The sequence below is a fragment of the Motacilla alba genome, chromosome 24 (assembly GCF_015832195.1).
Source record: "Motacilla alba alba isolate MOTALB_02 chromosome 24, Motacilla_alba_V1.0_pri, whole genome shotgun sequence".
Lineage (NCBI taxonomy): Eukaryota > Metazoa > Chordata > Aves > Passeriformes > Motacillidae > Motacilla > Motacilla alba.
The window spans coordinates 7,083,360-7,101,350 of NC_052039.1; the positions used below are offsets into that span (position 1 = coordinate 7,083,360).

At 58.9% G+C, this 17,991-nt stretch overlaps 3 protein-coding genes across 6 annotated transcripts; 2 read left to right on the forward strand and 1 right to left on the reverse strand.

Annotated features, from left to right (window-relative positions):
* Nucleotides 1–684: 684 nt before the first annotated feature.
* On the reverse strand, nt 685–1,790 carry CLDN25 (claudin 25). The gene has a single exon (XM_038161216.1). The coding sequence runs from the start codon at nt 1,749–1,751 to the stop codon at nt 1,077–1,079; it is 675 nt and encodes a 224-aa protein (XP_038017144.1). The 5' UTR covers nt 1,752–1,790; the 3' UTR covers nt 685–1,076.
* Nucleotides 1,791–3,145: 1,355 nt separating this feature from the next.
* On the forward strand, nt 3,146–6,928 carry LOC119711259 (G protein-activated inward rectifier potassium channel 4-like). The gene is made up of 4 exons (XM_038161207.1): nt 3,146–3,277; nt 3,942–4,163; nt 4,267–5,452; nt 5,668–6,928. The coding sequence occupies exons 2-4, from the start codon at nt 3,987–3,989 to the stop codon at nt 6,009–6,011; spliced, it is 1,707 nt and encodes a 568-aa protein (XP_038017135.1). The 5' UTR covers nt 3,146–3,277; nt 3,942–3,986; the 3' UTR covers nt 6,012–6,928.
* Nucleotides 6,929–7,482: 554 nt separating this feature from the next.
* UBE4A (ubiquitination factor E4A) lies at nt 7,483–17,933 on the forward strand. Of its 4 annotated transcripts, none has more exons than XM_038161202.1 (20): nt 7,483–7,537; nt 7,677–7,841; nt 7,948–8,124; nt 8,242–8,354; nt 8,898–9,116; nt 9,344–9,503; nt 9,643–9,845; nt 10,019–10,210; nt 11,028–11,361; nt 11,612–11,738; nt 12,640–12,947; nt 13,516–13,648; nt 14,597–14,784; nt 14,870–14,970; nt 15,078–15,191; nt 15,876–16,050; nt 16,189–16,369; nt 16,571–16,718; nt 16,952–17,109; nt 17,270–17,933. In XM_038161202.1, the coding sequence occupies exons 2-20, from the start codon at nt 7,718–7,720 to the stop codon at nt 17,409–17,411; spliced, it is 3,297 nt and encodes a 1,098-aa protein (XP_038017130.1). In that variant the 5' UTR covers nt 7,483–7,537; nt 7,677–7,717; the 3' UTR covers nt 17,412–17,933. The 4 variants fall into 4 exon arrangements, with proteins under 4 accessions (XP_038017130.1, XP_038017133.1, XP_038017134.1 ...); XM_038161205.1 differs by having other exon boundaries at nt 8,898–9,083; XM_038161206.1 differs by having other exon boundaries at nt 8,898–9,050.
* The last annotated feature ends 58 nt before the right edge of the window (nt 17,934–17,991 follow it).

The following is a 17,991-nucleotide window of genomic DNA, read 5'->3' on the forward strand; positions in this document are numbered from 1 at the left end:
CATCGCTGTTCCCTTTCCTTGCCCATCCGCTCCTTCCTCTGCTCCAGCTGAGCAAAGTGCAGGTTTCAAAACGGGACTGAGGGAGCGGACTTTGCTTCCCGCAGGAATGCCGCTGTCGGCTGGGCCTTCCTTGAGGTGGGTCACGCGCCCGCGGCTCTGAGCCTGCAGGGATTAAACCAGCGCTGAACTCCGCTTGCAGCCCGTGCCGCAGCAGCGGCCGGCCCCTGTCAGGACTCCGGGTGCTAATCCAGCCTGATGGTCCATGCTCTTGCTCACAGAGGTGTGTAATCAGCCTTTATTTTTACAGCTGAATCAGGAAAATGTGGAAGGAACAGTTCAGACCAGCAAAAACCCTTTCTTGCCTCTTGTGCACAGGTAAAAGATGCAGTCAAGGAACTTTTGACACGAAGGTCTGTGGCACTTATCGGCTTTATCATCTTAGCCATGAGAAGATGAGGCTCCTGCAGGGCACGCGGTCACTGCCATCCCACCTTTGCAGCAGGAGTAGAACTTGCTGCTGCCTTTTCCTCCCTCCCCCTTGTTTTCCATTTTCTCTTTTCCTCCAGTCTTTTTTCTGGACTGACCAAACCATAGCTGCAGCAGCAGTGCTGCCCCTTGCAGCTCCCACCCTGCATCCCACCTCTCCAAGATACAGCTGCATGTTCAGAGCACAGACACGCTGCCAACAGACATGATAATTTATTGCAAATACATCAGAGCAACACAGACATGCAAGGAAAGAGCTGCTGCCCTGGGGCGCAGCATTAGCCACGACAGACTTGGCTGTGGGGGACTCGCCGGGGATGCCAACAGTGTCACCCGTCAGTGATGGTACCACGGTGTCACCAGCAGTACAAAGTGCTGCCCGCTGCTTGTTGCCTTCCCACGCTTGCTTGGTGAGTGCTGCGGGGAGATCTGCTGCTCCTTAACAGAGAAAAGGTGAAGCAGACACGCAGAGGAAGGAGAGAAACCTGCAGAGCTGCCGTAGCAATTAGCAAATCATCCTGTGAAACAAGCAGGAGCCCTCCCTGCCAGGGGAAGAGCCACGAGGTGCACAGGGCACAGCACCCTGAGGCCTAGATGACCAAGTCTGCATTTTTGGGGTGCAGGTGGTGGCCCCCAGCCAGCCCTGGGGCAGCGGGGGCCTGGCGGCAGGCGGGGGCCAGCGGCGTGGCGGTGCCCGTGGAGCGGGCGCTGCAGGCAAGGAGCAGTCCGCCCGCGGCGAGGAAGGCTCCAGCGAACCACCCCAGGAAGGTGGCCTCCCCAAACTCCCACCTGGGGACGATGTCGGGGACGGTCTCGTCCCAGAAGTCGAGGACGGTGTTGTAGGCGACCCAGGAGACTGGCACCAGGGTGGTGATCCCTGCCACGCCGAGCGTCGCTCCCCCGCCAAGCAGGAGCTGCCGCTTTCGCCCAGGTTTGTCCTCGCAGGTTCTCCAGCCCTCCAGCCCCAGGGCAGCGAGGAGACAGCCCAGCAGCCCCAGCCCGTTGGAGAGGCACATCAGGAGGCGGGAGATGCGCAGCTCGGGGGGCAGCGCCAGGAAGGAGCCGTGGGCTTGGCATTCAACCACCCCCTCCTCCTGGGTGATGCAGACCTGCCAGAGCCCCATGTTCCAGACCTCCAGCTCGTTCAGGTCCAGGTTGAGGTTCTTCCAGAGCGGCACGAAGGTGGTGACGCAGGAGCTGATCCATCCGAGGAGAGCCAGCAGCATCCCCCCGCCCTGCGCCTTCGCCCACCAGCCCCCGGCCATGCCGTCGCCGCCCCGCTAACCTCCGGGCCCGGATTAGCCGCGCTGAGCGGCGGCCGCGGGCATTAACGCTTGTGGAGCAGCGTCCGCCCGGCCGCCGGCCGCGTCTGCCGCCCGGGGGGGCGAATTCAAGCCTGTTCCTCCAACGCCGGGGTGTGGCCACGGTCGTTTTTCAGCTGTTGTTGGTTTTTCCATGCTAAAAGGAGAGCCCGGCTTAGCAGGAAAAGCCGGGTGCATCCCCGCGGTAACTCCGGGCTGGGTCCCGCCGCTGCCTCGCCGCGCCCAGGAGGGTTAAGCCGAAGAACGCAAATCCTCCGAGCCTTGGCTACCCCGCAGCGAGAGCCTTGGCAGGGAAAGCGATTCTCGGCGGCAGCAGTTCCAGCCTCGGTGGGACACGGCTGGCACCGTAGCGCAAGATGCAGGCAGCAGAGAGCCGGCATCGGGCTGTTCTCGGGAGCCAGTGCCTCGGTTGGAGGCCTTGATCCTCATTAGGTCGTTAATTAAACATGCAAAGGAGCCTTGGAGGGCTGCGTTGAGAATGGGGATGTTCAAGGGAGGAAGCAGTTTCAGATGGGCCCTTCTCGCAGGTGGGCACTGATCCCCCTGTCCTGCACCCAGCACTTCACCAGCAGAGACTCATGGTGCCTGTGTGTGAGGAAACTCCCTGTCCTGACAGGAGACACCCTGATGCAAGCACGAAGCTGGGGAAAGCCCACGTTCATCAGCTGGGTCCGGTGGAAGGTGTTCCTGTGGCAGGGGGTTGGAGCTGGGCTGATCTTTAAGACCCTTTCCTACCCAAACCGTTCTGGGATGCTGTGAAAAGGATGAAAAGAAGCATCAGGAAGATCCCAAGTTTGTGCTGGCACTCGGCTCCCATCCTCCCCCACGTGCATTGCCTCCGCGGGGTCCAGCTTGCAGATTCATCTTCCCTGGGAGATTAGCGACTAATCTCTCCTTCATCCGCCGTCTTTCTTATCTGTATCGGGTGCCAGACTGGAAATTACTGAGTCCGGCTGGTCCCGGGGTCCAGCCCTGGTGAGCGTCAGGAGGATCTTTGCAGGGGGCTCCCACAAGGAGGGGGCGAGGGAGCACGGACCACGCTCAACATAGAAGCACAGACCAGGCAGGAGGAAGGGGATGTTTTGCAGCCCTTGCTGACCGTCCCGTTCCTAAGAGCAGACAGGGAGCATCATCCCAAGGGCAAGAGCAGGGAAATCCGCTGGGAAACCCCTCCTGCTCCTTCCCCCAGGCAATGGGGCACCTGCTCCTTCCGATTAAATCGTCTCAAGGTAATTGCGCCTGTCATTGAGACAGATTAGCGGGTGACCTTCTGCCGCTGGAGCAGGATTGGCGGCCGCCGCCGAGCTCCCAGTCCTTCTTTCCCTCCCACCGGCCACGGTGGCACGGCCGGGCAGAGGATTCCCGTCCACAACCGATGGAAAGATGCCCGGCAGTGGCCGGGGCGCAGCGGGAGCCACAAGCCGAGAACGACGTCTGCCGGGCTGGCAGCCGCTCTGCCTGGACATGAGGTGGGTGTCTCCGCGGCCTGGGGTCGGGGGAGCCGGGAGGTTGGTCCGGAGAGTGGCATCCTCCATCGCCGCACCGAGGGCCGCCGGTCGCGCTGCTCTGCAGCGGCAGGGGATGCTCGACGGAGGCAGCCAGCACTCCCACCCCATCCCCACCCCGACCCCCGCAGGTCGCTGCGCTCCGGGTTGCGTTTCCAGGACCTCGCATCGCGTCTCCCCGTGGGCACCGGCTGGACTCAGCCTGTCCCGAGGAGCCCGCTGTGGGGTCTGCATCTCTCTCACGGGCTGTCCTTCCTCCGCACCTCGGGGCCATCCGTTTCTGCTCGGAGCTTCTCAGAGCCCCGGCAGCTGCCGCCACGGCCTGGAACAGCTGCGGAACAGTGCCTTAGCGCTGACCCGAGCTCGCCGGGTGTCGCGGCGGCTGCCCACCGGAGACGAATGCCTCCTTCCCCGGCCTTGCAATGCAATTATGGCCCTTAATAATGGGCTTAACCATCTGGAGCCAGCCCGCAGGCACCCCGGCACAGCTCCGGAGCTCGGACATGCCTTGCTGGGCAAGGGGCGCTCCCCCAGACCCTGGCCCCTGGGCATGCGGAGCGGAGCGGGGCCGGAGCCCCTGGCTCCTTTCCGTGACCGAGGTAACTCCCCGCTTTTCTCGCCCTGGCAGGACCTCGCTCGCAGCCCGGGGCTGAGCCCCCGCCGCGGCGCCGCCATGGTGCTCCCCTACGCCCGCAACAGCGGCGGCGCCGGCGGCTGGCCGCCCCCCGAGGAGCCCCGCGGCCGCAGCAACTCCATCCCCCCGGCGCAGACCCCCACGGCCAAGCACATGCTGGCCTACCTGCCCCGGCCGCCCACCGACACCAGCCGCTACGGCACCTTCCCGCAGAAGGTATGGCTCGCCCCGGGCCCCGGGGCATCCTCGGCGCACGGTGCCGCCGGGGGCTCGCGGTCGAAGGCGGTTTCTCACCGATGGGCTCCTTTCCCCCCCGCAGCCCGACCTCCCGCCCGCCCCCGGGGCTCTGCTGGAGGACGGCGGGCAGAAAGCCGCCGCCACCGCTGCCAAGAGCGGCGCCCCGATGCCAAACTACCCATCCGCACCCCGTCACAGCGGCTTTGTCCCCGGCGAGCCGTCCCTGCCGCCGAGCCGCGGGAGCCTGACCACCCAGCACCACCGTGGCCGGCCGTCCTGGTGCCCAGCGCCCGCCCCACAAGAGGCAGGCGCCCGCTTCTATCCGCTGCACGCCCTGAGCGTGGCCAACATCCCCAACTCGTCCCGCGGCAAGAGCTCCGCCCGCAGCTCCACCATCCCCACCCCGGAGGGGCTGCAGAGCCGGCGCTGCAAGCTGCTGGAGGAGGACAGCCCCATGGCCCAGGCGGGCAAGCGGCAGCGGCAGCGCTACGTGACAAAAATGGGCAAGTGCCAGGTGAACCTGGGCAACATCCAGGACAAGAAGAGGTTCCTCTCAGACATCTTCACCACCATCGTGGACCTCAAGTACCGCTGGTTCCTCTTCGTCTTCATGATGTGCTACATCATCACCTGGTTGGTGTTCGGCTTCATCTACTTCCTGGACGCCTGGGTGCGCGGGGACGTGGGGCACCGGGGCGATCCCGAGTGGCGGGCGTGCATCGAGAACGTGGACGGCTTCGTGTCCGCCTTGCTCCTCTCGGTGGAAAGCCAGCGCACCATCGGCTACGGCACGCGGATGGTGACGGCCAACTGCGCCGAGGGCGTCATCCTGCTGATGGCACAGTCCATCGTGGGCTCCATGATCGACGCCATGATGGTCGGCTGCATGTTCGTCAAGATCTCCCGGCCCAAGAAGCGTGCCCAGACCCTCATCTTCAGCAAGAACTGCGTCATCTCCCTCCGGGACGAGAAGCTCTGCCTGATGTTCCGCGTGGGGGACCTGCGGGAAAGCCACATGGTGGATGCCAAGATCCGGGCAAAGCTGATCAAGTCCCGCCAGACGGCCGAGGGGGAGTTCATCCCCCTGGAGCAGTCGGAACTGAACCTGGGCTATGACACGGGGGAGGACCGTCTGTTCCTGGTGGAGCCCCAGATCATCTGCCACGTCATCAACCGTCACAGCCCTTTCTGGGACATGTCGGCCGAGTCGCTGCGCCGGGAGCAGTTTGAAATCATCATCATCCTCGAGGGCATCGTGGAAGCCACAGGCAAGTGGTCTCGGGGAGGCAGGGTGGAGGAGGGGGCTCTCCTGGGGTCCCGGAGATGCTGGGCAAAGCAGGGCCCAGGAGTGACATCCGAGCAACAGCGGCTCGGGGTCGGGAGTGTCTCCGGCAGGCCGCGGGTGCTGCGGGGCTGGGAGCCCCCGGCAGGCGCAGGGGGCTCCTTGTGGCTCCGGCACGGCTCAGCCGTGCTCTTGCCGCAGGAATGACGTGCCAAGCCCGCACCTCCTACACGGAGGACGAGATCCTCTGGGGATACCGCTTCGAGCCCTGCATGTCCCTGGAGAAAGGCGCCTTCCAGGTGGACTACAGCCGCTTCGAGATGACCTTCGAGGTGCAGACGCCAGCGGCCAGCGCCAGGGAGCTGCACGAGCTGAAGGAGCTGGAGCAGCAGGAGCACTCCACGCTCAGCCTCTACTGGGACCACCTGCTGCAGCCCTGCGCGCTGCCGGGGCCCGGCGAGGACGCGCTGCCGGCGATGAGCGTCCCTGGCAGCGCGGCTGAGGGCGGCCGGGACGAGCCCCCGCAGCGGGAATGCCCTGCCTGAGCCGCCCCGGTGCCCCCGCCAACAGTGCCATAGCCCGCCCTGCTCGGGGGCGAGCCCCGGCCCCGCTCCCCCAGCTGCAGCCGCAGGGCGCTCTTTTGATAAGTTGCTCTTTTGTAACGAGGAAGAGGAGGCAGTGGGCGAGTAAAGGCTGTTCGTGACAAAACCACCCCGCCGTCGGCCGCGTTCATTCTGGGGGAGCCCAGGGGGGGCTGGGCACAGAAGAGGCAGAGCCCGGAGCCCCCCGGTGCCAGGGGCTCAGTCCCGCACCACCGCACGGACCCCGACATAGCCCCGTGCCCCCCAACACCCCAAAGTGCCCCCACTCCCTGTGTGACAGGGCGCCCCAGGACTCCCCCAGCAGGGAAGCGTTGCGCTGAGCTGGTGCTGGAGAGGCAGGGCACGGTGTGGGAGAATTGGATTAATATTGCTACAGGAATGGCAGCACTGGGGTCACCGGCAGCACTTGGCAGGGCAGAGCCCGGGCCTGAGCCACGGGCCCGGACTGAAAAAAACATCAATAAAATCTGTGTGTGCAGGGTCTGGCTGGGCGAGGAGCCTGCCTGTAGTCCCCAGTCAGCTTTGCCTGGGGGGTTGCAGAATAACCCCTTGGATTCAACCCCTTTTGTCCACCTTTGCTTTTCCTCTACCAGCTGGCCTTTGCATCTCCCCAGAGTCTTGGGCAGGGTATTTTCTGACCTCACCTCAAGCCTGTGGTGCCCAGAAGGGTGCGAGGGCAGGGATGGGGCCAAGGTCAGCGCAGCACAGAAGGGTGCAGGGGGTGTAACACAAACATGCACATCGGCGTCCCTACCCACACTCCTGCTGCCCCCCATCCCCTGCAAACGTGGAACTCCCTGCACTAGAAAAAGGTACAAAACAAAAAAGGGCTGCGAACAAGTGTTTGTAGGTGCAAAGTTAATAAGGGTCAATATGCACATGCATCCAACATAAAATCATGATTTGCCTATTAAGCAGTTGCCTTACATAGCGTTAATATTCAAATGATGATTTGCATGCCGTTAATATTCAAATGATGATCTGCATGCCGTTAATATTCAAATTGATTTACATATCGTTAATATTCAAATTGATTTGCATATCGTTAATATTCAAATTGATTAATTACATATCGTTAATATTCAAATGCAGGCCACTGGGCGAATAACAAACACAAACTCGGTTATGGCACACATGCTCGCGTTTCACAGCACCAGACACGCTCAGCTCCACCCCGCTGGGCCAGATTCCTGTCCCTGTCCCTGTGTCTGTCCCATTCCCGTTCCCGTTCCCTGTCCCGTTCCCATTCCCATTCCATTCCCGTTCCCATTCCCATTCCATTCCCGTTCCCGTTCCCGTTCCGTTCCCGTCCCGCGGGTGTCGTTCCCGGTCCCGGCCGCCAGGAGTCGCTGCCGCCGCTCCCGCGCGAGCTCCCAGAGCCCGCCCCCCGTACTTCACTCCGGCGCGTCGCAGTGACGTCAGTTGCTGTGCGCCGCGGTGACGCGCAGAGCTCTCCGGCGGCGGCCGAGGTGCGAGCGGGGCCGGAGCGGGGCCGGGAGGGCACCGGGGCGGGACCGGGGCGGGACCGGAGCGGGACCGGAGCTCCCGCACCGAGCCCTCCGCCCCCGGGGGGAGCGGGCCCGGCCCTGACGGCGGCCCTCCCCGCAGCCTTGCCGCGGCTCACCCGTATGGCGCGGCCCTGAGGGGAAATGACCGACCAGGAGAACAACAACAGCATCTCCAGCAACCCCTTCGCCGCCCTCTTCGGCTCCGTCGCTGCCGCCAAGCACTTCGCCGCCGTCCAGAAGCAGCAGCAGCTGCGGCAGCTGACAGGTGGGCAGGTCGAGGCCGGCGCCGGGGCAGGGGCTGGCCCGGGGAGGGGCGAGGCGCCCGCTCGCACGGGGGCTGTCCCCGAGACGCTGAGGGCTCTGTCGTGCAGGCGAGGAGACGTCCATCAGCCAGGATGACTCCGACAACAGCGTCTCCGAGAGCCTGGACGACTGCGACTACTCGGTGGCCGAGATCAGCCGCTCGTTCCGCTCGCAGCGAGAGCTCTGCGAGCAGCTCAACATCAACCACATGATCCAGAGGATCTTCCTCATCACCCTGGACAACAGTGAGCCCGAGAGGCCCCGGCGTGGGGGGCAGCTCTGACGTGGGAGGGCACAGTGCGGGGTGCAGCAGCTGGGGCTGTGCTGCCTGCAGGTGCAGCAGGTCCCTCTGCCCTTCCCAGGTGACCCCAGCATGAAGAGCGGGAATGGGATCCCGGCACGCTGCGTCTACCTGGAGGAGATGGCTGCAGACCTGGATGAGCAGGACTGGCTGGACATGGACAACGTGGAGCAGGTAGGGATGCCTGCCTGGGGCCATCTGCAGACCTTGGTCTCTGAATGCAGTTTGTTTCCTCAGAATGTACATAGGAGGTGTCTCAAAGCCTGCCACAAAGCTGCCACTTATTGTTTTGCTGGAAAATCCATGAGATTTTTGGGATATGAGACTGAGAAAAGTGTAGAATTTGGGGAATCCAGCCCTTCCTCCTGGAAGCTGCAGGAGTTTGCTGCCCTGTGTGGGTGGGAAAGGGAGGAAGAGCCAGAGAGCTCAGTCAGCAGTGTGCAGGCACACTCTCGTGTTCATTTGCAGCTCTCTCAGTCGTTGCTGCTGAGGATTCCAGTGGAAGTGGTTCCTGGTGTGGGTGCTGTTGTTCGTGTGGGACTGGCTGATTTGCTCAGGCCAGAAGCAGCTGAGAGTTCTCGCTGCAGCGCTCTGTTAGCTAGCGAGGGGCAGGGCGAGCTCTTCCCAGCAGGAGTCCATTAGGCTGTGTGGCGTGGAGCCGTGTGGCGGGATCAGCTGCTGCTGGGCTGTGTCACCGTACCGTCCTTCTGTGCCCAGGCCCTGTTCACCCGCCTGCTGCTGCCGGAGCCCGGGAGCCACCTGATCCACATGACCTGTGCCAGCAGCCAGAACCTGTCGGCCGACCGCGACGCCGGGGAGAGGCAGATCCTGCGCTACCTGTACGCCTGCTTCCGCAGGGCCCGCGAGGAGGTGGGCGCGCAGCTCTGCCCCTCACTCGCGGAGGTGGGCGCGCAGCTCTGCCCCTCACTCGCGGAGGTGGGCGCGCAGCTCTGCCCCTCACTTGCGGAGGTGGGCGCGCAGCTCTGCCCCTCACTCGCGGAGGTGGGCGCGCAGCTCTGCCCCTCACTCGCGGAGGTGGGCGCGCAGCTCTGCCCCTCACTCGCGGAGGTGGGCGCGCAGCTCTGCCCCTCACTCGCGGAGGTGGGCGCGCAGCTCTGCCCCCCTGCTCGCCCGGCCCAACGCCGCCCTGCTCTCCCGCTCAGATCACCAAGGTCCCCGAGAACCTGCTGCCCTTCGCCGTGCGCTGCCGCAACCTGACCGTGTCCAACACCCGCACCGTGCTGCTCACGCCCGAGATCTACGTCGACCAGAACGTGTACGAGCAGCTGGTGGACCTGATGCTGGAGACGCTCAGAGGGGCGCGTAAGTGCCGCCGGGCTGCCCCGGAGCCTCGCGGGGCTGGGTGAAGCTTTGGCTCCCCTTGCTGCCCAGAGAGGGGGCTGTGTTTGGGTGGGTTTGGCCGTTGGAGCACTGCGGGTAACAGCCTTGTGTCTCCTGCCAGAGTTTGAAGACATGACCGAGTTCCTTGAGGAGGTCATAGAAGCCTTGACGATGGACGAGGAGGTGCGCACGTTTGGGGAGGTCATGGTTCCCGTGTTTGACATTCTGCTGGGGAGAATCAAGGACCTGGACCTCTGCCAGATCCTGCTGTACACGTACCTCGACGTGCTCCTCTACTTCACGAAGCAGAAGGACATAGCAAAGGTGGGTACCCTGGCTTAGGCAGGAGCTTTCTGCAGGGGTACGTTCACAAGACATGATCTGCAGAGCTCAAACCCCTCCTCTCCCTTCTCATAGCTGCCACAAACCCATCAGTTTGGTAGGGTTTTTTGCTGGGATTTTGGACAAATGTCAGCATGTCCTGATGTGTTCCCCAGGTTTTTGCAGGCTACATCCAGCCCAAGGATCCCAGCAATGGACAGATGTACCAGAAGACTTTGCTTGGTGCTGTTTTAAATATCTCCTGCTTGTTGAAGACCCCTGGTGTGGTGGAGAACCACGGCTACTTTCTGAATCCATCCCGCTCCAGCCCACAGGAGATTAAAGTGCAGGAATCCAACATCCATCAGGTAGGAGAAGGGGGCAGTTCTGCTTCCTGCAGTGTTAGTGGCCTCTCACTGCCTGAGGGTTCAAAACATGGTGTCAGGGCTTGAGTTCCACTGCGGGTTCAGGAATAGCCTGGCTTGCAACTAGGCATGTCCCAAAATTGCTTTGAATTCTCCAGCTGGAGCATGGAAACAGTTTTGCCAGCTGCCTTGGGTGTTTGCAAGCCAAGTCTTTGTGCCTTACCAAAGTTGCCTGAGCTTTTGGAAGAAGGGTGGGTGGCACTGGTGGAACAGACATCAGTAACTTGAGGTGCTACCTGGAGATCATCTACCTCAGGTGTTACAGTCACCAGGGAGTAGTTCCCAGTGCCTGTCCTGTAATTAAAACACTAATTGATTCACCAGTTGAGAAAGTGACAGGCAACATTCTCTCTCATTATGCAAGTAAATTTCTTCCTTAGAGGAATCCCACTAGGACTGTTCCAGTCGGTCAGGTGTAAAACATGAGGATGCAGGATATAAATACAGGAGTGAACTGGGGTGCAGAGATCATCCCTGAGAGAGGCTTTCCCACTCAGGGGCTCTTGCAGGCTGTCAAAAATAGGCAAAGAATTTTGGATTTACTCCGTATGGGATCAAATTGTCTCAGCTGTGCTTTTGAGGACATCCCTGATTGTTGTTTTCTGCCAGCCCCAGGATCTGACCTGCCTGTAACACCTGTGTGTGGTGGGTGATTCAGGGCGTGTCCTGAGGAGCAGGACAGGGTCTGATAGCAGTGATATCAGAGGCAAAAGAACAACCCCCAGGGACTCATTCAGCTGTGTTCTGTTTCCTCTAACAGTTCATGGCCCAGTTCCATGAGAAGATCTACCAGATGCTGAAGAACCTGCTGCAGTTGTCACCGGAGACGAAGCACAGGATCCTCTCGTGGCTGGGAAACTGCCTCCACGCGAACGCGGGCCGCACCAAGATTTGGGCTAACCAGATGCCAGAGATCTTCTTCCAGATGTACGCCTCAGATGCCTTCTTCCTCAACCTGGGGGCTGCCCTCCTGAAGCTGTGCCAGCCCTTCTGCAAACCCAGATCTCCAAAGCTGCTAACCTTCAACCCTACCTACTGTGCCCTGAAGGAGCTGAATGAAGAGGAGAGGAGGAGCAAGAACGTACACATGAAAGGTACACCTCAGCTTTGGGGACCAAGGGAATGGGAAAGGGGAATCTACTCAGCTCCCCACTTTACTCAGTGGATGCCATTAGGGTTAGGAGAGAGTTAGAAGTGTGATAGAGAGGAGCAAGAAGAGAATACAAATAAAACGCTGCCAGTATCACCAGGAGCCCTTTTGTGTCTTCAGGAGGGACCCTCTCAAGCCCTCTCCTCACCAGCACTGCTGGGTAGGACCTGATGCAGAGATACTTTTCCTTACAGGGTTGGAGAAAGAAACATGTTTGATCCCTGCTCTGAGCGAGCAAGAGCCGCAGTTTGCAAACAGCTACAACCTGGTGACAGAAAACCTGGTGCTCACGCAGTACACCCTGCACTTGGGGTTTCACAGGTACTTGCCTTCAGTTCCCCTGGGGCTGTTTTCCACCCATGTGCAGCTATGCACATTTCAGTAAATACTCTGAACACAGGGTGGCCAGCTGAGCTGCTGCTTGAGCTTCAGCCTGGCTGACTGCAGGAAGAAGTTTTGCTCACATTTTTGCTAATCAGGGTACACTCAGGCTTTAAACAATCATTGTGGGTTTTGATTCTCAAATCCCCTTGGCCTTTCTGCAAGTGTTTTATCCTGATAAAGGGGTCGTGCAGGCTGCATGTTATTTATAGATACCGGTAGCCAAGTGCTGAGTATTTGTAGGTTGCTCCATTCCCCATGTCCTTGGGGCAGGAGCCTCATCCAGGTGGCAGAGCACCTGCCCACTGGGGGTGTATGTGAGACAGCAATGTGAGGTAGCTGTCAGCTTCCAGGAGAGGTTTTTCTGGACACTAAAGCACTCTGTTTTGCACGACTTCCCTCTGCAAATCGTTGCCTAGATACTGTGAGGTCACGGCTGATCCAAGCAGAGTCCCCTTCTGGTTTATTCTCTAAATATAGACATTGACAAAAAAGTTATTATGCAAGTGGCTTGTTGCTGGGAAACTGAATTGTCACCTTGCAAGCGTCTCTGGGCCGTGTTGGACCCTGACCTCAGTGACCCAAGGGAGCTGCAGAGGGCTCTGCCGTGTCCCCAGGCCACTCTGCAGGTGCCGTGGTCCCTCGCAGGGTCTCGTGCCTTCCCAGGTCCTGCCAAGCCTTTCCCCAAGGCTTCCCAATGCCAGAGCCCCAGAGAGGGTACCCACAGGAAATTACCTGAATCCACCGGCACAGAACAGTCTCCCACCAGCTTCTGCATCAGTGAGGCAGGATGTCTGTCTGTCTGTCTCCTCAGCCCCTCCTTGCCTCCTTTCCCGGGCAGGTTGCACGACCAGATGGTAAAGATAAACCAAAGCCTTCACCGCCTGCAAGTGGCGTGGCGAGAAGCTCAGCAGAGCTCCAGCCCCGCTGCTGACAGCCTCAGGGAGCAGTTTGAGCGCCTCATGACCATCTATCTCTCCACCAAGACGGCGATGACGGAGCCGCAGATGCTGCAGAACTGCCTGAACCTGCAGGTGTCCATGGCCGTGCTGCTGGTGCAGCTGGCAGTGGGGAACCAGGGCAGCGAGCCGCTGGAGCTGAGCTTCCCGCTGCCGCAGGTGCAGCACAGCGCGCTGGCCTACGTGCCAGGTGAGGCCACGGGGGCTCTGCCAGCACCTGCATTCCTGAGCTCTGGAAGAGCTGCCTGAGCAAGGGCTTCCCTGTCCAGGGCAGGACACGGTCCCACCACCGGCATTGTGCAGAATATTCTCTCTGGAGAGGATCTCTCTTTAAAAATCTGGTGCTGTTTGAGGGGCCATTCCTAGGGTAGTGAAGCTGCTGACCTTTAGAAATCCTACTCATTTGCAAGTGGCAAGTTCTACGTTGATTTTGTGTTTTCTCTATATGTAAACTCTTTTTTCTGGGGCCTGCTGCAGGATTCTTCCCTTGGGGGTTGTGTAGAAGTGTGTCATCAGCAGACAGATGCTGCATTCACCCCAGAAGTGACCTGCCTTGTGGGAGGGAAGAGGGGAAGTGAGTCCCAGGTGTTACTCATGCCATCAGGCTGGGCATCCTTCTCCAGGGCAGGTTCTAATACAGCTTGTTAATTACCAGTACTTCATCAGCACAAGGGTGGTGAGGGGAGGGTGGATGGGAGGCTGGAAAAGGGCAGGGTGAGCTGCCTGGGGAGGAGCTCAGCTACAATCTCTGTTTGCAGAGTTCTTTGCTGATAATTTGGGCGACTTCTTCATTTTCCTGCGGCGTTTTGCTGATGACATCTTGGAGACTTCTGCCGATTCCCTGGAGCACATCCTTCACTTTGTTACTGTTTTCATGGGTGATGTGGAGAGGTAGGTGCAGCCCTGGGTCCTTGTTGCAGAACTCCCGGGGTGACCAAGCGAGTAGAAATTGCAGAGCTGTCTTGAGGCTTGGTTTGTGCAGCTGCGAGCAGGTTGATCTTTTTGAAACATCTGAAATAATGCCTGCAGGAGGCACAAAGGGAATACAGGCCTGCCTGGAGGCCACAGGCTTCATGCAAGGTTCAAATGGGATTTAGTTGGTTGTATGATGCAGAAACCTCATCAGCCACAGCCATTTTGTACCTGTTAAAGGGATTCCTGGGATTGATCTGTTGGGAGTGTCTCTCTGATGTCCCAATCTTCCTGATAAGACATCACCCTGCTTTCTGCATTTCTGCTGTTCATTCATTTACACTCGTGTGTAAAGGCAGTGAGCTCCTGGCAGGTGCAGATGGGGATGTCCCACGGTAGGCAGCTCTTGTTGTTCCTGCTGTCCCTGGGATGGGGAGTGTGTAGTTCTTCCTGGCAGTCCCCTACAGCATCACCTGGGGCAGGTGGTTTGGCTTCTGCCCGACGAGTGCAGCAGAGGGATACTCTGACAGTGCTTGGTGCTGGACAGCAGCTGTAGCACACAAAGCACTTGGATTTGCAGGGTAGAAGGGAAGCAGGTCCGTGGGCAGTAGGAAAACAGCTGGGAGGCCTGGTGGGGTTTGCTCAAGAGCTCCAGCTGACAAGCAGGCATTGGGCTGTGAGTGGGAGAGCTGCTGTAGGAGGGCTGAGAGCAGCAGCTTGGCTGTTCCCACACTCTCCCTTTGCCTGAGATTCCACTGTGGCATGGAGTCTGGGCAAGTGAGTGCTGACCCAGGGCTGGCTTTACTGATGGTCTGCAGCAATCTGGCACTCTAGCATGGGTGAGCACAGATCCTGGAGCGATCCCTGAGCAGCTCCATTCCGCACCATGGACATGCCATCCTGAATTTGCTTTGTTTTCTCTTGCAGGATGAAAAATCCTCACCTGCGAGCCAAGCTGGCAGAAGTGCTGGAAGCTGTGATGCCTCACCTGGATCAGGCTCAGAGCCCGCTGGTGTCGAGCGTGTTTCACCGCAAGCGGGTGTTCTGCTCTTACCAGCACGCTGCCCACCTGGCCGAGGCCCTCATCAAAGTCTTTGTGGATATCGAGTTCACAGGTAAGCCAGAACGGGAAGAGTTGTGTTCCCTGTGCAGCGCCTGTGGGGGACTGTCCACTTGAAGGGTTCTTTGGCTTGTGCCCAGGTGACCCACACCAATTTGAACAGAAGTTCAACTACCGCCGTCCCATGTATCCCATCCTGAGGTACATGTGGGACACCGATTCCTACCGGGACAGCATAAAGGTGAGGCGAGGGCTGCATGTGAGTGCAGCTCACACGGGGCTCACGTGGCTCCATGTCCTGCCACGGGGGCCGTGCTGCAGAATTCGCTATTCCCCCTTTCTCTGCAGGCTCTGGCTGATTATGCCTCAGAGAACCTGGAGGCCATGAATCCCCCTCTCTTCTTGCGCTTCCTGAACCTGCTCATGAACGATGCCATTTTCCTGTTGGATGAAGCCATACAGGTACGGCTTAGCTCACGTTCCATCACCATCAGGAAAGCAAGTTCTCACTTCCTTGGTGCAATACTGACCTCCAGAACGGGGCCAGCTTGCCTGGCTCTGCCTGGTGAGTCTCTGCAGGAAGCAGTATGCAGGAAACAATCCCAAGATGGAGTGGCCAATGCCCTGGGAGAAGGGGTGAAGGCAGGAGGAAGGGTCTGGGGCCCTGTCTGTGGGTTACCCTTCCTTCCGTTGGGTTCAGGAGGCAGCTCAGAACCAAGAGGAGCAAAAGAGCTTTTTCAGATCCAAGAGGAAGCACGCTGGGAAATCTGCCTGTTCCTAATGTGGACACACTCAGGCTTTAAACAATCGCTGTGGGTTTTGATTCTCAAATCCCCTTGGTCTTTCTGCAAGTGTTTTATCCCAATAAAGGCCTTTTGTCTCCAGGCAGTTCTCCTTTGGGATTACAGGGGCATTTCAGGTGCTCTCGTGTCCCTGGTGTGTGTTAGATGTCTCTCCACTCCTTTCAGAGCTGCTGTTGCTGCTAGAAAGGGCTATTTTGGGGAGCTGTTACCTGCCAGAGAGCTGATTGCTGGAAGGCCAGCAGATAAGATGGGTGATATGGATGTTGCCTGACTGGTTTTGAGCGTTTCTGGACCTCCTTGCTGTCGCCACCCACCCAAACAGTCCATGTGCTCTGTCTTGCAGTACCTCAGCAAGATCAAAGTTCAGCAGATTGAGAAGGACCGGGGCGAGTGGGACAGCCTGTCCCCCGAGGCTCGCCGCGAGAAGGAGTCCAGCCTGCAGATGTTTGGTCAGCTGGCACGTTTCCACAACATCATGTCCAATGAAACCATCGGCACTCTGGCTTTCCTGACTTCAGGTAGGGAAAATGCCCCCCTGCCTGCCAGGAGCTAGAGAAGAGCCCTGCCAGGCAGTGAGCAGGCAGGAGCTTGGTTTCAGGGTGGTCAGATGAGGATGGAATTGCTGTGAATCTGCACGCTGTTGTTTTGCTTTCCAGAAATCAAGTCTCTGTTTGTGCATCCTTTCCTTGCCGAGCGCATCATCTCCATGCTCAACTACTTCCTGCAACACCTGGTTGGGCCTAAAATGGGAGCTTTGAAGGTGAAGGATTTCAGTGAGTTTGACTTCAAGCCACAGCAGCTCGTGTCTGACATCTGCACCATCTATCTAAACCTTGGGTAGGTGACGAGGGGAGTGAGCTTGTGGGGAGCCATGCAGGAGCCCTCTTGGTGATACTGGGGGAGAAATGCTTAGTTACACTCAAGCTTTTCCTTAGCTTTGAGTTCTTTGCTCTGGGAATGTGGCTGCTGTGGGGACTGTTTTGCAGCCCTGATAAATGGGAATTCTTAAACCTTTCTCTCACCTGTGGCCTGGTGCAGGGATGAAGAAAACTTCTGTGCCACGGTCCCCAAGGACGGCCGCTCCTACTCTCCGACGCTCTTTGCCCAGACCGTGCGGGTTCTGAAGAAGATTAACAAGCCTGGCAACATGATAGTGTCTTTCAGTAACCTGGCTGAGAGGATCAAGGTGAGCACTGGAGGGAATTCAACACACAAAAAGAGACAGAGCGGGTTCCCTGTGTCCTTTTCACTCTGTATTGCTGCATCTTTGCAGTGGAGCTGGGTTTCTGGGAGTGGAGCTTTGTCCAAGGTCCAGGTGGGGCAGCCGGGAGGGTCCCCTGCCTGCACAGACCTGTGAATGCTCCCTGGTTGTTAAAGAACGGGGAGGCTGAGTCCCTCAAAGCCACGTGTGCTCCCTAGTCTCTTGCAGACCGGCAGCAGCAGGAAGAGGAGACATATGCTGATGCCTGTGATGAATTCCTGGATCCAATCATGAGCACTCTGATGTCAGACCCCGTGATCCTGCCCTCCTCCCGTGTCACTGTGGACAGATCGACCATAGCCCGACACCTCCTCAGGTGTGCAGCACAGCCCTCACACCTTGATGCTTTTGGGAATCTATTTCACATATCCAATGACTCTTCCTGGGCTCTCTCCTTTTTTTTTTTTTTTTTTTTTATCTCTAGCACCAGGAATGTCGGAATGTCCAAGTAATCTCCTTGATGTTTTATGTTTCAGTGATCAGACAGATCCTTTCAATCGGAGTCCCCTCACTATGGACCAGATCAGACCAAACACAGAGCTAAAAGAGAAGATACAGAGGTGGCTTGCAGAGAGGAAAAAGCAGAAGGAGGAGGAGCTGGAGGACACACTGAACTAAAGACAGGATCTCATCTCTAAACCTCCTGTCATGGGCGAGATCACAGCCATGCAGGGGTGATGGCTGGAGCTGCCACCCTGATGATGACCACATTTAGTGCATTGCCACCACCTTTGGCGTCTCTCCTCAGACCTTCCCTGCCAGCCCTTGTTCTCTCTTTTCCTTTCAAGACTCTCTCTTTAATACCACGACTTCCCACTGCGCTAGAGCTTCGAGCCTCAGCCTCGGGAGAAGAGCACGGCCTCCTCATGATGCAGTGCCCTGGCTCTCTGTTACCTGCTCTTTGTGTTGGCCACGTTCTTCTCCAGCAGCACCAAAAGCCTCCCTCTGTTCTGTGTTTAAACTGCAGCCATCTTTCACTCGGTGAAAGCAATGCCTCCGGCCGCTCCCGGAGTGGGACGGGGGATCAGCAGGAGGGGGACGTTTATCCAGCTTTTATGTGCCAGGGGTGTAGCAGGGATTACTTCCCCAGTGAGTGTTGGGAATGGCGGGCATTGGAAATTAAACACAGAGATCATCCTACAGCTGCTGGTGGCGGTCTGGCGGTGCTGGGAGCTGCGAAAAGCCTCTTCGGGCTCGG

Bases quoted from the DNA above. Each gene is read 5' to 3' on its own strand.
- CLDN25 (XM_038161216.1), bottom strand. From the start codon at position 1,751: ATGGCCGGGGGCTGGTGGGCGAAGGCGCAGGGCGGGGGGATGCTGCTG.
- LOC119711259 (XM_038161207.1), top strand. From the start codon at position 3,987: ATGGTGCTCCCCTACGCCCGCAACAGCGGCGGCGCCGGCGGCTGGCCG. The intron at 4,164-4,266 runs GTATGGCTCGCC...TCCCCCCCGCAG, and splicing joins ACGGCACCTTCCCGCAGAAG to CCCGACCTCCCGCCCGCCCC. The intron at 5,453-5,667 runs GCAAGTGGTCTC...CTCTTGCCGCAG, and splicing joins GGGCATCGTGGAAGCCACAG to GAATGACGTGCCAAGCCCGC.
- UBE4A (XM_038161202.1), top strand. From the start codon at position 7,718: ATGACCGACCAGGAGAACAACAACAGCATCTCCAGCAACCCCTTCGCC. The intron at 12,948-13,515 runs GTGAGGCCACGG...CTCTGTTTGCAG, and splicing joins CGCGCTGGCCTACGTGCCAG to AGTTCTTTGCTGATAATTTG. The intron at 17,110-17,269 runs GTGTGCAGCACA...TTTATGTTTCAG, and splicing joins ATAGCCCGACACCTCCTCAG to TGATCAGACAGATCCTTTCA.